Here is a 16,893-nt window from a genome sequence, read left to right as displayed (position 1 = left end):
GGAAGTACCTGGACGTGTTTCCAGAGGATTTGCATGGGGTACCTCCGGAGAGGTAGGTAGAGTTTAGGATTGACCTAGTTCCTGGTGCGGTGCCGATAGCCAAGGCACCATATCGGTTGGCTCTTCCCGAGATGAAGGAGTTGTCTACACAACTGCTGGAGATGTTAGACATGGGATTTATCAGGTCGAGCAGTTCGCCATGAGGAGCCCCAATCATGTTTGTGAAGAAGAAGGACGGGTTACATCGGATGTGTATAGATTACCAGGAGTTGAATAAGGTAACGGTGAAGAACCGTTATCCCCTTCCGAGGATTGATGATTTATTTGACCAGCTTCAGGGTGCATCTTGGTTCTCCAAGATTGATCTGCGATTGGTTATCACTAGATGCGAGTTAGGGATGACGATGTGTAGAAGACAGACTTTCGGACTCGCTATAGTCACTACGATTTCGTGGTGATGCCGTTTGGGCTCACCAATGCTCTTGTCGCGTTCATGGACTTCAAGAAACTGCATGTGCATCCCAATGTTGGGTCAGTTGTGATAGTTTTTATCGATGACATCTTGGTTTATTCCAAGACTCAGGAGCAGCATGAGGAGCACCTAAGGGAGGTGTTGGAGACACTGAGGAGGGAGAGACTTTTAGCAAAGTGCTCCAAGTGTGAGTTCTAGTTGCGCGAGGTGCAGTTTCTAGGGTACCTTGTCAACCAGAAGGGTATTTTGGTCGATCTGGCCAAGATAAAGGTCGTGATGCAGTGGGAGGTTTCGAAGTCTCCATCCAAGATTCAGAGTTTTCTTGGTTTGGTGGGTTATTAGCATAGATTCATCCAGGATTCTCCAAGATTGCAGTTCCCGTGACCCGATTGACCAAGAATTCGGTGACATCCGCTGGAGGCCTGAGCAGCAAGCAGCCTTCGAGACCCTCAGACAGCGGTTGTGCGAGGCACTGATTCTGACTCTGCCAGAGGGCATCCACGATTATGTGGTTTACTCTGATGCTTCGATCATGGGTATGGGTACAATGTTGATGCAGCGGGGTCACATGATAGTGTACGTTTCGAGGCAGTTGAAGCCTCGTGAGGCGAATTACCCGACACACGATTTGGAGCTAGGGACTGTGGTTTTCGCCCTTAATATTTTGCAACACTACCTCTATGGGGTTCTTTGTACCATTTACACGGACCACAAGAGCTTGAGGTACCCAATGGATCAGCCGAATCTAAACATCAGGCAGCGCCGTTGGTTGGACATGGTAAAGGATTACAACTGTAACATTCTTTATCACCCGGGGAAGGCTAATATGGTGGCCGATGCTCTTAGCCGCAAGGCAGTGGCGACTCTAATTCGGGATATATGCCTGAGGATGATAGTGATTACTCCGTTGCTGGAATGGATTCGAGAGGCGCAGGTCAGGGGTATGAAGGAAGAGCACTGGAAGTGTGAGCGGATTGTAGGTCAGGTAGCATCATTTGATTATGACAACTGCAGGTTGTTGAACCTGCATAGGGGGCCTGGGTTCCTTACTGGGGCGGTGTACACTAGGTTCTGATGGATAAGGCTCACATGTCGAGATTCTCCATCCATCCCGAGGCGATGAAGATGTATCGAGATCTTCGCCCTGATTATTGGTAGCCATGCGTGAAGCGGGACATAGATTCCCATTTGGAAATGGGAAGACATCACTATGTATTTCATCACAAAGCTTCCCAGGACCGTACGTGGAGTGGATTTGATATGGGTCATCGTGGATCGGTTGACCAAGAGTGATCATTTCATCCCGATTCAGGAGAGTGCTCATTTCGTCATTTGGGCCTCATTTTGGGCCGATCTTTGGACTTCTTATCTATTGAGCCATAGTGGGATATCAGAAGTCAGTTATCGAGCTAAGGACATGTTTGGGCTTAAGGTAAGGCCCATTTGAGGAATTGAGCCCAATTTAGAAAATTGGGCCATAAGTGGCGCATTAGTGAGCTTGGAAAGGCTTTATAGAATTGGACCATTGATGTTATGTACTTGGGCCTAGGTTATGGTCCAAATTAGATCAACGTGTAAAATGGTTATATTACCCTATGAATGATTATTGGATTTTGACTAAGTGTTATTTTGGTAATGATAGTTCAGGGAGTCATCGGGGCAGCCGTTAGAGATTCCTTACCGTGAGATTCTGCATTCAGCTTTGCGAGGCGGGTTTCCTCTTGTAGGAACGGGTCGAAGGCACCAATGCCGGCTTGTTTATGTATGTTAGTATTTTCCAGGCTAAAGTCCGATGTCGGGCGGTGCCCGATGAATGTTTGTATGCTTTTTGAATTTCGGTCTGATGTCGGGCAAAGCCCGAGGATTGTTTGTATGCTTGATTTCTTTGTGATTCTTGCATGTTTCTTTATTTGTATGTTTCCGAATTTCGGTCCGATGTCGGGCAATGCCCGAGGAATGTTAGTATGCTTCCGGATTTCGGTCCGATGTCGGGCGGTGCCCGAGGAATGTTTATATATTTATCTTATGTGTATTTGTTGATATGTTTATATATATACTGAGCGTTGCTCGATGCCGGGTGGGGCCCGCTGCCGGACATTGTCCAATGCCATACAAGGCTCGATGAAGGGGCGGGGCCCACAATATGCGTATATGTGATTATGTGCTTATGTATACGGTATGTGGTAGTTTGAGGAGACTCACTAAGCTTTGTGCTTATAGTTTTCAGTTTTGGTTTTAGGTACTTCTGCTAGCAAGGGGAAGAGCTCGAGAAAACTGCATTGCACACACCACGATGTTTTAGCCTGGGATGTTTACTTTGTTATATTGACATATGTTTTTGGATATTATGTTTTGAGATAATATGACTTACATTTTGGATGAGATGATTTGATAACCATGGTTTATTTATGATTTAAAAACAAAAATTTTGGTCATGATTTTTGGAGTGTTTCATGATTAGACAGTTTTCGGTCATTATTGGTTTGTTTGTGTATTTATATTTTTCAACATATCATGGTCGAGTTGATAGGGATCCAACTTTTGTTGAAGGCCAAAAGGGCAGACCAACTTTATATTGATGGCCAAAAGGGCAGAATACCTTTATGCTGAAGGACAAACGGGCGGATTAGCTTCGTGCTGAAGGCCATTGTCTATATGCATTGTATGTATATTGTTGTATTTGGTTTTTTGTGGAACTCACTAAAATTTGGCCTATATTTGTGTATTAAATGTTTCTCTGGTACTTTATCAGTTCATGGGAATACAAAGGCGTGACTGTACACACATCAACAGTTTTATGATTCATGATTCCATGTTGCTTTTCCATATAACTCTGATTTTGAATAACAGTTTATGAAACAATGGTTTTGCCTTGCCTGTATCTTTATGAAAATGAGTGTTTATTCTATTTTAACAATGAAAAATTTATTCGTAAAAATCGGGACATTACACATATGAATCTGTTACAAAAGAAATCATATCCCTTCTTCATTCTATGTTCATCAACCAATCACTTAGTTTTATGCAATTGAGATTTTGATTCTACCATAAAAATACTTCAATTCGAAAGTGTATCACGACTCTCAGTGAATCCAAGCAATCAGAACACCCCAATTTTATAACGATAAATGCCTAGATAAATAAATAGGAGAACACTTTCCTTAAGACCAAATGCTTTTTCCTCAAATTGAATATCCAGTCTCACACACTCTAATACTAAACAATTTTCTCTTTAAAAAGTCACGTTTAAAGACAAACGTGAAACATAGGGGAGGTACCAAGTTCATATCTAAATGCCTTCAATTATAGATGGTTATAAGAAATGTAACAATATTGTTTAACATGTATATCCGAATCTTTCACCAAATGGTAAATATTCTCCAAAGGAGCACGTCAAAAACAACAGTACCCCTTAAATAAAGTTAACAACATATAAAGAGTCTCATGATATTAAGGACATTTTCGATGATTAATGTCTAAAAATATGACATCATCCAAAATTGTAATGTAATGTACCAAATTCAGATTGATTTTTTCATTTTTAGAATAGAATAAACACCTATTTTTGTAAAAATACATCCAGGTCAAAACCATTTGTTCAAAGGCCATAATTCAAATCAGAGTTATAAGGAAAACAACACATAATCTTGAACCATAAAACTACTGATGTAAGTGCATACAATCACGCTTCGCTCCCCATGAAATGATAAAGTACTTGAAAAATAGTTAATCCACAACTGGAAGCAGAAATCTTAGTAAGTTCCCTAAAATACCTCACACACCAATACACATAAAATTCATGCACATAAGGCTTACGACATAGGGATGGATCGCCACCTTAGCCTACATCATCTAGCAGGGTCGCTTTCTTGTGCCTACAACATCTAGTTGGACTGCTCTCGTGAACCTATAGAATCTAGTAGGACCGCTCTCCTAAGCCTACAACATCTAGATGGACCGCCTAGGTATCTTCTCATCCTCCGTCGACCCAGTACGCCGGAGCATTTTGCCACAAAAATAAATGACTGGCTGAGAACGATTCTCCCATTCTCAACTTTTTTTATTTTCTCAATTGAACTTAACTTTATACATACACACACACACACACACACACACATATATATATATATATATATATATATATATATGATATTTCAAAATTTATACACATTTCTAGGCAATATTTAAGTACATTTTACATATATTTTGGTTATTTGAATAGAATAATAGTACTTATAAGGATAAATTGTTATTTGCAGCCAAAATAGAAGCATTCTCGAAGATAGGGACTGAAACTGACAATACTTAGAACTTTGGAGGCTTGAAGGGAAGAAGGATGAAGAACTCAACAAAAAACGTACTCACGACATGAATAGTTCAAAATTCACGTTGTGAGCAGAAGATATGCATCCGGGTGAAAGAGTCCTTGTCGAATACAAAAAACTCGCATTCACGACGTGAATCCTGATGGTTCACGACGTGAACTTGGAAAAATCAGATAGTATAAAATCTCTTGCTCATTACGACTTAGGAGACTTTTGGCTGGAGAAAAGGGTTTCAGAAGATGAATTTCAGCAGAAGAAAATTCTTGGAAGAAGGTTTTCAACACCAAAAGAGTAGAGATTCATAATTAGTTTAATTGTTGATACTTGAACATGTCTTATACTTTGATTTGTGCGTGTTTATTTGCTAGTATGTCCATCTAAATCTAGCTGCTTCTGTTAGCTAAATAAAGCTGGAACTCATGGTTTTAATGCATTAGATTTGACTTTACTTGTTGGTAATATGCTTGTGTTTATTGATTTTACCTAGCTTTTTTAATTTAATATTTGATTGCTTTAAATTCTTGTTCTGTGTAGTTAGTGAATACAAATCGGCATGAATTTGAATACCTAATAATTCAGTGAACACTAGTTTATTAGAGCTAAGATCAAACCAATCTTAGACAAGTAATTGAATCATTAAATTAAGCTGTGCTAGAGAACTCATATTTTGAGTGTACTTGTGTTTTGATTAATCTTATTCAATAATTGATTATGTGTTAACTATTGTGTGACCTTACATAGACTTACATGAATTAATTAAAATTAGTAGATTTAGAACTAAATTGCTAATACTATCTTAATTGGTGCCAACAGTAATTGTCATAGCTAAATTATAAACCATTGAGGGAAAGTGGATTCGAGCTAACAGAAGTATTTTTAGTAATCGATTGAATTTGAGTAAAGTTCGTCTGATCTTGTAAAATCAGAAAAATCCCTTTTAAGCTGTTAACAATTAGATTAATTTAGTAGTAAGTAGATTAATTAGTTAACACCGTTCTCTGTGATCGACACACGACTTACCCAACTATTCTATAATTCGACTAGGTACACTGCCTAGGTGCATTTTAGTTAGTTAAGTTAGTTAGGTTATAAATTATAAAATTAGTGGGTACTTTTGTGCACATCAATATATATATATATATATATATATATATATATATATATATATATATATATATATATATATATATATAAAAGTAGGCTTTGGTAGGAACTCAAAAACCGGTAAAAACCGCGATGACAAATCTAGTCCTTGCTTTTGAATGATGAGTGGCTGAGATTAATTGGGAATTTTCATTTTTTTATTTCAAAATTACAGTGGCATTTTTGAAATTAAGTTGACTTTATGAATCTTTTCCTTCTAGGGCTAGATTATTCTTTGGCAAATTGGTAATTATGTAGGAGAAACCCCTCAGCCCACATTTTTATCGACATTGAAAGCTGAGACTTCGTTCATGCTCCTTTCTTCTATTACTTTCTCAATTTTCGATCGTCATTCACGCATCGATGCTTTGTACTATTTTGAATTTTTTGTAGATTGGTGATAATCATTGACATATCTTCGTATTTTAGCTTCATTTTGGGTCAATTTTGAGATTATGGAAGCAGATAAACCCTAGTTTTTAAATCTACTGTGTATCTCCATAATCATCTTCTCTTTCATGAATTTTATTGTAAATTACGAGGATTATCTTTTCAAATTGATATAAATTGGAAGATGATTTGAAAATTAGTTTGATTCTTTGTATTTATCTTCTATATCTTCAATTTTTTTCAAAACCATGATCGATTTGAAGAAGAATTGGTTTAATTTCAAGTAAAAAGGAAGCAGGTGTGGTCCATTTTGGTACTTATTTTGTGATTATTTGTTGTTGTTACTATTGTTATTCGTTTTTTGTTTTGAGACCCTAACTTCATAAACTTATTTTGTTATTTGTTATTTTATTGTTGGATTTTGTTGTCATCATTTACGCATAAAAATGTTGGTAATGATTATTTGTTTCTAATCTCATGTCTATGTCCATAAATGATTTTGAATACAATGATGCTTGCAAGGCGTTCGATCTAATGTCTTAAAGAAACCATATCTTGGAAAAATTTAAAGACAAAATTACAAAAATGGTCCCTGTGGTATACATTTTTTTGAGGTTTTAGTCCAAACCACGACTTTTTTGGATTGGTGGTCCTTTTGACCTAGTTTCGTTGCGTTTTTGGTCCCTCGGTAAACTAAAAAGACTGTTATGCCCTTCTGATATATTTTTTATGTGTTTTCTATTTAATTTAAATGAAAAATTAATTAATTGACTAATTTGGGCCCACATCTCTCTCTCTCTCTCTCTCTCTCTCTCCCCCCAAAATACCCAAACCACCATCTCCGTCAAAGTGGTATAAAATGCAGAAAACCGCATCATCTTCAACCTTGGATCAAGAGGGTTTAGACATAGCTCAATCATTCTTCAAGCCCGTTCAAGGCGTTTGACCACGTCACATAATTCAAAAGCTTCTCGCCGTCACCCACAAACCGATTCAGAACAAGTTCTTCCGCACGGTCACACACTTTGGGATCCTTGGTCGCAAATGGTTGGTATGCGAATAACATATTCCCTTCTTTCACTTCGAAAATGACGTCGTGTGATTAGATTGTAAGACTACAGGTGATTTGATTCGCAGAGACTCGTAGACCATGTCACACCCCAAAACTGGAACGGCGGAAACGTTCTGGGGTGGATGACGTCATGTCAAGTATCACAACACATGCATTATAGTAATCAAAGTACACAAAACATTGCATTAATAGTAATAGTTTTACATGTTACATTACAATACATCAAAGTAATACAAGTAATAGAATAAATACAGCGAGGTACTAAGTTATCTTCATCAACAGCTCCGGGGGTGTACCTGTCTAATGCTGACCTGAGAATACAAGTTATTTGAAAAGCGAGTATCAACATTTTTACAAATGCTGGTGAGTTCATAAGTATTTAGTGACATTTGTTCAAATAACTTTATAAAGTAGTAGTTTAAGCGTTTACTGTGTATTAGAGTTCTTTCCAGAAAATCCTATATTTTCTTTAATAAAACAGCCTTCTACCAAGGCTGGTAAGTGTTATGTGGTAAAAAGTAGTTTTTCCCTAAGTTGCTATCATTATCAAAAATACTTAATTTGATTATTGAGGAAAGAAAACGACATCAGGGAATAACATATGTCTCAGCAGTGATGACTGCTGACTAAGGCAAGGAATTATAGACTCCAGGAGAGTATCGAACTAACGACACGCCTGGTTTAGTCTAACAAGCAGAGACTCAGACCCCAGAAGGTACCAAATGAAAGGAACAGCTGGTAAGGTCTAAAACAGTGAATACAGACCGCAAACGGTACCAACTGAATGATACGTCTAGCAAGGTCTGAAACAGTGAATACCGTGAATACAGTGAATACAGCGAATACAGTGAATACAGTGGATACAGACCCCATACAGCATCAAATGAATGATGCGTCTAGTAAGGTCAAAACAGAGAAAACAGACCCCAGACAGTATCAAATGAAAGACACGTCTTGTAAGGTGAAAACAGTGTGACTCTGAAAATAAATTACCAGCATACAGTGTAAATTGTTGGCGAAATACCGTTACCATAAGGCCATGAATTATAAGGTAACCCGGGATACTCGTAACCATACTGACTAGAGTACCAGACGCCCTACAAGCATTTAAATTGTGACATTTGTCACCCGTTGGCTTGGTAGGCCGGGACTGTAGCTAGCAGTCTGGGTGCGGGGTTGTCAATCCCGTATAGATCTATACACACAATGTCCGCTCTCCCTACAGGAGATTCTGGTTACCAACTAGATGACGGAGAAGGCCGTGTCCTGAAGATGCATCCCAAATAGTGGGTAGAGACTTCCAAATAGTGGGTAGTGTGTTTCTAATGTAAGTGTAGACTAGAGGTAGAGACTCTTAACTGAACTGATTAGAGAATTCCTGTATGTCCATACTTATATACATAATATATAACTAATGAATCAAACGACCTTCGGACGGCCATCCGATCCCACCAGACCACATCTCAACGAAGAAAAGGAAATAGGGCGGACGAGCCTTCCTAAGTCTGTCAATCATTACTTATATGTACCTATATAAGCACAGACGTACATCTAACTACGACTGAGTGTGTATCAAGTTGAAGTGATTCTTATGAAGTAGGAGTGTCTAACAAGTGAAGTAAGAGCGGTCGCAAGTGAAGTAGGAGTGTCGAACAAGTATAAGCGTATCACGAAGTAGAGACGACAATAAGTGAAGTAAGAACGTCTATCAGGTATAAGCGACTACAAGTATAAGTGAAGTAAGAGCGATATCAAGTATAAGTGAAGTAGAGACATTAACAGGTATAAGTGGTATAGAGACAATAACAAGTATAAATGCATCCCGAAGTGAAAGCGTAATCGAGTAGGAGTTTGAAATACATGAAAGCGAAGCAGCGGTAACTAACAAGTAAAAATATATGTCGTGAAAGGAAACTTTGATGAAAAGCCTTTAAACACGGGGAAAATCACAATTTGTATTCTTTGGAAACCTTTCATAAATCAGTTTGAAGTGAAACTTTGATAAAACAGTATAAGTAAGAACTTGAACAAGTGAAAACCTTTTTGAAAACCATTTATAGTACCCTACTCGGTAAAACAGTGTACAGTGTGGTAAATCCTTGTGCATGCGGGTTATCAATCACATGTGATTGATATGATAACTGGCATGTTTAACTTGTATCCCCCCCTATAAAGCATGTAAAAACATTTAAAAGGTTCATTCAGGGGTATGAACTCACCTGGTGTAAGTAGGTCCGACGAGGGTGCCGATTGGGCGTTCGGTGTCACGCAAGGACTCGAACACACTCAATGACCTAATTAACATATGATAACATATGTTCACATACAATTAGTATATTTAATACTAATTAAACACATATACGCACTCAAAGGAGCGGAAAAAACTTTGGTTAAGTGTTTGGGTGTCCCGGGTAGCGTCTAAAGGTGTGTATGGCCTAGGAATGGAGTTTACTATCCGAGAGTAAACTCCTAAAGTTGTGTTTATGGCCCAGGGACATCTCACCATGATTTTACGGCCATAAACTTATGGTGAGGGGTTCTAGTGTGTTTAAGGCTTCTAGCTTGCTCATGGAATTATTCTAGGTCCAAAACTATATAGTGTGAATGAGTTTAGGGTCTTTAAGGGCATTTTAATGGAGTTTATGGCCCAGGGACAACTCCTAAGGGAGTTTACGGCCGTGAACTCTCATTCTTTGAGTTTTGTGAAGTTTCAAGCCCCTAAAACCCCCTAGCATTTTATAGAAATAGTCTAAGGCCATTTGGGGAATAAAAACCAACATTTTGGCTTGGTTTGGGTAGTTTACGGCCTTGAAACATGTTTGGGTCGTAAACTCCTTTTCATCCCTCCATTCCTTGTGTTTAAATAATCTAAACCCAAAAGGATAAGCCCCTAATTTATGTATTAAGTCCAAGGGTGGTTTGGGAGTGTTTTGGAGGCATTTTGACATAGTTTAGAGGTGTTTACGGCCTTGGCATATGCCTGGGCTGTAAACTCTCTTTTGTGCCTCCTTTTGATTGTTTTAAATGGTCAAACACTCCTAGATAAATCCCTTAATTTATTTCCAAGCCTTTAGGGACATTTTGGGGTCATTTTGGCCTCATTTTAGGTGTTTACGGCCTAAGGAGGAGCTTAGGCCGTGAACTCCTTTTCAACAGCTTAAATGGTCCAATTCTAAGCTATAAACACGAATCATAATGTTTAGAGTAAGCTAGGGTAAGTGGACTTACGATTTGGAAGCGTTTGGTTGCGGATTCGGGTCGAAAACGAGTCTAGAGAGAGAGTATAGAGAGAGAGGGTGGAAAAGCTCCAAATGGAGTTTACTCCCCTTTATATATGGGTGGGAGTTGGAGCTCAGTGGAATTCTACCCAATACTGCCGTTAGACGGGGCTTTTGCTCGCACCCGATTTAGTGGTCGTAATAATAAAACTTAACATTTTCCAAATAAATGGAAATGTGTGTTATGTGTTTTTATTTCCTTTTATCATGACTTAATGGCATTTTAAATATAAACAAATGAAATGTCTATTTAATTGACGACCTCTAATTAATGGAACTTTTATAAACTGGAATATTCCGTTAACGGTAACGGGGAAATGTAACGGAACAACTTGGGTTGTCACAGACCACATATTTCATCAAGGGCATCTGCTCCATTTCCGCCATCGTCACCTTCCCATGGCCGTGGGTTTTGATCGCACCTATGATCTCCTCCGTCAACTGGGTATGTAAATTAGTTCCGGCCAAAAGTATATTGGGAAACAAAATCTTGATCCCCCCAAAAGTATTGAAATCCCTAACAAAATACTTTTAATTATTTGTAATAAGTGTTAGTTACATTTAAAGAGTAAAATAGCATTATGTTATGATTTTGGCTTGAGAGAACATGACGATACATATATCACATATTGGATTACTATTGTCTGATATATTATTTGGTTTAGAGTCGATATGGTCTTATAATAACATTGGAAATTCATATTGCATCATGGTTATTGTTATCTGAAAGACCTTAGATACAAATTTTAGGCCACTAAAAGAAATGGTTAAATTTCATAAATAACAATATACTTTTAATTATTTGTTTGTTATAGCATCTTAGTTTCATAATTGACTTTTTTTATCTGAACCCTTATGATACAAAATTTGATGTTCATATAAATAACTTTGTAATTGATTTTGTGTTGTTTTGTCTTGTTTTTTAGAAACTAACAAAAGTATCTTATGTTTTGTAAAAAACAATCCATTAAGTTTCAAGAAGAAAAAGATTTGTAGTTTACTGTGAAGCTTACTTTCATGATTTTGATATTACGGTTCAATATATTAGAGTTGTATGATTAATAGTTTGTTTGTTTTTGGCCATTTTTGGTTATTTTTAAAATTATATATATATATATATATATATATATATATATATATATATATATATATATATATATATATATATATATATATACTAGCAATGTACCCACGCAAAGCTGCGGGGCTTGTAGGTTCTTTCGGTGATATGTTTCATTTACAAAAATATTATGTTCCAAAAGAAATTACATGTTGAAGACAGTATAATCAAACTATGATGTTATTTGTTACATGATAGATCAAATAACCAATAAAAAGAAACCAGTCAAAACGGCACAAAATATTAATGGTGTTATTTGTCCATGAGCTTTATTGATTGTCATTGCAAAGCACAATCGAATAGGAAACTGTTTCCTCTTTAGGTTGAATGAGAATATATCATCATCAGATGGACATAAAGGAATCTTAGGCAAAAATATAATTTTATCAGCATGTTGACCAACAACTATTTCTGTATCAATAACATTTTGCTGAAAGCTTTTGCAAATCAATTGGGTGCCATTACACAACCCATTTGCTGGGTCAACATTCCATAGTAGTGTTATCGGACATCCAACTTTTAATCGAAGGTAATGCGGAGGTAAACCACTAACACTGATCGAGTTTAAGAATTCTAATGGATAGAAGCCATTTTTATCATCTATGACTTCATCGACACTATAGTAAATTCTCTCTTCTCTGTGAAATCGATCACTCATGTAATCATTAATTGCATCGATGCTATCATTTTTTGTGGATAATATTTTTTAATTTTTGTCGATGTAATATGATAGGTAAATTTGAGATGTTAGTTTGAGAATAAGTTAATATAGAAGTTTATTAAACTAATTAACTTCAAGAAAATGATTGTAAATTTAAAGTGAAGTGTTTTATATATATTGTTAGACAAACGTTTTAGTCAACTTTATCATGTTTTCAATGATATCATTTCAATAACACACCTTCAAAATTTCAAATTATTACTATTAATGATAAAAAAGCAATCATGATATAAAAACCAAAGACAAACCCTTATGGTGTTTTCAATGCTAAAGTTAAACTAATTTCATTCCTACGAGCAGCTGTTATACGCCCTTTCAAAAGCAATATTATTGAATGGAATGAATTTGTTTGACAAAAATCAAAACCAAATTTAAAATGCCACTTAATCATCTATATTTATCCTTTGTAAAATAACACTCAATTTATATCATATAAACGGCTATGCACAATTTAGTCTAAATTACAACGGTATCACTTTGAACTTAAACAACTAAATGCAATTGATGATAAATAAAAATATCTAAAATCAAAATAATAATCTAGACAAATAAACAAAAGAAGACATCTTTCAGAGGCTCTTGGCCAAAGGGGTTGAAATGTATGACTAAGACAATAAAATCCATATTTAACGTTATTTATTAAATGATTTCCACATCAAACAATAGTATTTATAAAATGATATCCACATTAAAAAAAAAAAGATAAAAAGGAAATATATGATAATAGTTTTTTGTTGATCGATAATATTTTTTTTTAATAATTAGCTTTTTTTTTGAATAATTTTAAAAGATGAGTAATTCCATCAAGCTGAAAAAGACAAGGACGATTACCGTCTCTTCCTCTTCAATTCATTCAAACAATAAAAGACTTAGTTATTTTTATACAGATGTAAGAAGTTTACTTAGCAACTCTTTTTGAAAGTGTGACCAATAAATTGAGAAAACATGATAAATTTAATTCAAAATAGAAATCATTATATAAGAACCATCTAATTTCATTAAGTTCTATTATTAAGTTTTTTTTTAAAAGTTTTCCATAATATAGGGTTATATATACCCTAAAAAAACAATTATAGTCATTCGCCTTTCAATATTTCAATCGAACTTTGGAATTCACAATAAAACAATAATAACAATTATTATTTTTTAAAATTAATTTACCATGCAAATAAAATTTACTATCCTAAATCACTAGATCATATATAATTAGTCGAAACACATATACTTTTACAAATTTTTTGACATTATAAGATAATGAGAACATCTCAAACGTCAATAAATGCCGATTATGTTATAAATATACATATTATTGTCATTATGGGAAAGAGATGCAAGATTTAAATGTTCTTTTCTTATCATTAAATTTTATAAATGATGTTAATAACATTTTAAGGAGGAATTTATTTGAGTTCCCCATGATAACTACCACCTGTAAGAGATCGTAGATGGATAACCAACGAGACCTCAACCTGCGCACCTAATAGCAAAAGAAAAACCATTTTAGCTTTATTTGGCATGTTCTAGGTCGGGATATTGAAAAGGCGGATGCCATAGAGAAAATCGATTCTAGGGAGCTTAGTGGCGGCCAATAACAGATGGTTGGGTGTAGAGAGAAATCCTAGGCTGTCTCCTAGCTGCAAAATATCAAGATCGAGGTGAGTTTTAGGGATTGAAATCTAGACAAAGAGTGAGTTTAGGGCGTGATGGTGGTGGTGCGAAGTTTGAAAGAAAATTATCTAAAAATCATGAACAATAGCAAATACATGCATCTGAACTTGATTTTGAAGTCAGTACATTAAGGTTCTATGGCTGATATCACCCTTTTGAAGCTTATTTCGCTCTTCTTAGCACCATTCTTCTTGATATTCAAACAATTCTAGGTTTCCAGCACACACAAAGTGAAGAGGTTGGGATGAGTCATGAAGAAAGGGAAAAGAAACAGCAGTGGCCGGTTTGTAGAGTGGGAGGATTTAGAGAGATTGATGGAGAATTTGATTCTTTCATAGGGTTAGTTTAAAATTTAATATTATTTTATTAATGATTGATTGTACTTTCAGCTTACAGACTTGAACGTTTTAAAAAAAAATATTATTATTATATTGAATCTATTTATGGAAATAATGAGATTTCTTTTATAAAGTAATATATATATATATTGTAATAATGTTATTTGGATCTCTACGTTGTGTAGTTAGTTGTAGGTTATATATAGTTCGTTTAATATGATTTAAAAACAATATTAATGGATATGTTTGTGTAGTTGTAAAAAACTTGTCTTAGACACATTGTTAATTTTTAGTAATTTCATTTTATAGATATGAAATCCCTACTTTTAAGTTTATAATGGTTTTTCTTGATTGTTTGTTAACATACATTGTTTTGCTATTACGTTTAGTTTTTAGGAATTTTGTTAAGTCTCATAGTTACTCTTTTATTAAAAAATAAATCATATATTGTTGAATCATAAAACTTTATAACGTAAAATATATAATTTTTTTGATGATTGTTCAAATATTCTTGGATCATATACCTTATTTATCATATGTTTTTTATGATAAATTTTACGCATATATGAATCATACAATTTTGAATCATAATTTTTCTGGATCATTAATATTTTTTATTATAAAAGTGTTTCAGTTATATACTTATAAAATGATAAAGATCCAATCTTTTTTGATGCATATTTCATTTTGCTTCATGGACATTCTATTGCATCATAAAATTTTTATTATAGATATAGGATCATAAATTTAATTTATTACTAGTCACGATGCAAAATTTTATGATTCATCTTTTATTTTTGGATCATACATCTTGTACATTAATATTTTTTTTTATTATAAAAATATTTCGTTTATATACTTAAAAATGATAAAGATCCAAACTTTTATGATACATCTAGAGTTTTGGATCATACACGACGTTTAGCATCATAAATTTTAAACTATAAATATAGGATCATAGATTTCAGTTATTAATAGTCGGGATCCAAAATTTTATGATTCATCGTATATTTTTGGATGATACATCTTGTGCATCATAATTTTTTGGATCATAAACATTTTATTTTCTCTTTTGGGGTCATATACATTTTGAATACAAAATTTTGTATCTTAGTGTTTAATTATTACTAGTCATGATCTCAAATTTTATGATGCATCTTATATTTTTGGAACATGAACCTTATACTTTATATGTTTATTCATGGTTAGTGTGATGTGGTTCGAAAACAATGTTACATGAATATGTTTTTTTATTGTTAAGAACTTGGTTTCAACACATTGTTAGTTTTTAGTAATCACATGTTATGGATACGAAATTTAGTACTTTTAAGTTCATAATGATTTTTGGTCATTGTATGCTAATATACATTATTTTTTGGATATTTATTTTTTGCAAATTTTGATTTTTGTTAAATCACATGGTTATTTAATCACAAAAATTTGGATCATAAAACTTTGCGATATATATATATATATATATATATATATATATATATATATATATATATATATATATATATATATATAATATTTATTTTGGATCATAACATATTGGATAATGTTTTACTGTATTAAAAAGGTTTTGAATATTTACTATTACAAATTGTAAAAAATTACATCATTTTGTTTTGGATTAAAAAACTTTAGCATAATACAATTATATATTAAACAAATTTTAATAATGTTTTTTATCATAATTATATATAGTTGGAGCAGTAAGTTTTTCTTATTATAGAAGTCACTTAGAAATCCCACCATCAAATTTTACCACAAATTAACTCATAGATAAAAAAAACACACACATACAAAATGATTTGTCATGTTAATATTATTCTCCCAATTTCAAGTTACATAACAAAAAGATAGAACAAAATAACCATATTAAAATATAAACAAAACCTAAAAAAATATCAACTTTTTCCGGTACATCCTCAAAGAACCTTGTTAAGAATGAGAAATCACACCACCATTTTCCTCAATTTTTTTTCCAAAAATACTCCAGTTTAATATATATCCCTTACTCCATATATCTTATTCAAAACTTTCCAACCAATCATCCATTTTAATGGCATTTTCCCATCACTTTTGGAATCAATAAGTATAGTAACAAAGTACATTGCTAGAAACTGATATAACCAGTTCTAGATCACTCTCCTTCCCAATTTCTTTCCATCCTCAACTTTAGAAGTTAAAACACAATAAAAAAAAGATAGAAACAACTTTGAATTAAAGTATTCTAGGAGAATGCATCTTTCTGTGGGATTACATCGAACACCTGGTGCATGTAGTCTACAGTTGACGACAAAGAAACCATCATGTTGATGAGCTTGGTAAATACATGAAGATTTTTATTTGACGATGAGATT

At 34.2% G+C, this 16,893-nt stretch overlaps 1 protein-coding gene across 1 annotated transcript; it reads right to left on the bottom strand.

Moving 5' to 3' along the window:
* Window positions 1-11,999: 11,999 nt before the first annotated feature.
* On the bottom strand, window positions 12,000-12,458 carry LOC145057746 (uncharacterized). Its single transcript, XM_079005635.1, has one exon. The coding sequence runs from the start codon at window positions 12,456-12,458 to the stop codon at window positions 12,000-12,002; it is 459 nt and encodes a 152-aa protein (XP_078861761.1).
* Between the last annotated feature and the right edge of the window lie 4,435 nt (window positions 12,459-16,893).

The sequence above is a fragment of the Lactuca serriola genome, chromosome 1 (genome assembly GCF_051521515.1).
Source record: "Lactuca serriola cultivar US96UC23 chromosome 1, Lser_US96UC23_V15, whole genome shotgun sequence".
Lineage (NCBI taxonomy): Eukaryota > Viridiplantae > Streptophyta > Magnoliopsida > Asterales > Asteraceae > Lactuca > Lactuca serriola.
Note: the sequence above shows the minus strand (reverse complement) of the source record. Positions and strands in the feature narration are given on the sequence as shown.

Excerpts from the sequence above, each read along its gene's own strand:
- LOC145057746 (XM_079005635.1), bottom strand. The coding sequence starts at position 12,458 with ATGAGTGATCGATTTCACAGAGAAGAGAGAATTTACTATAGTGTCGAT.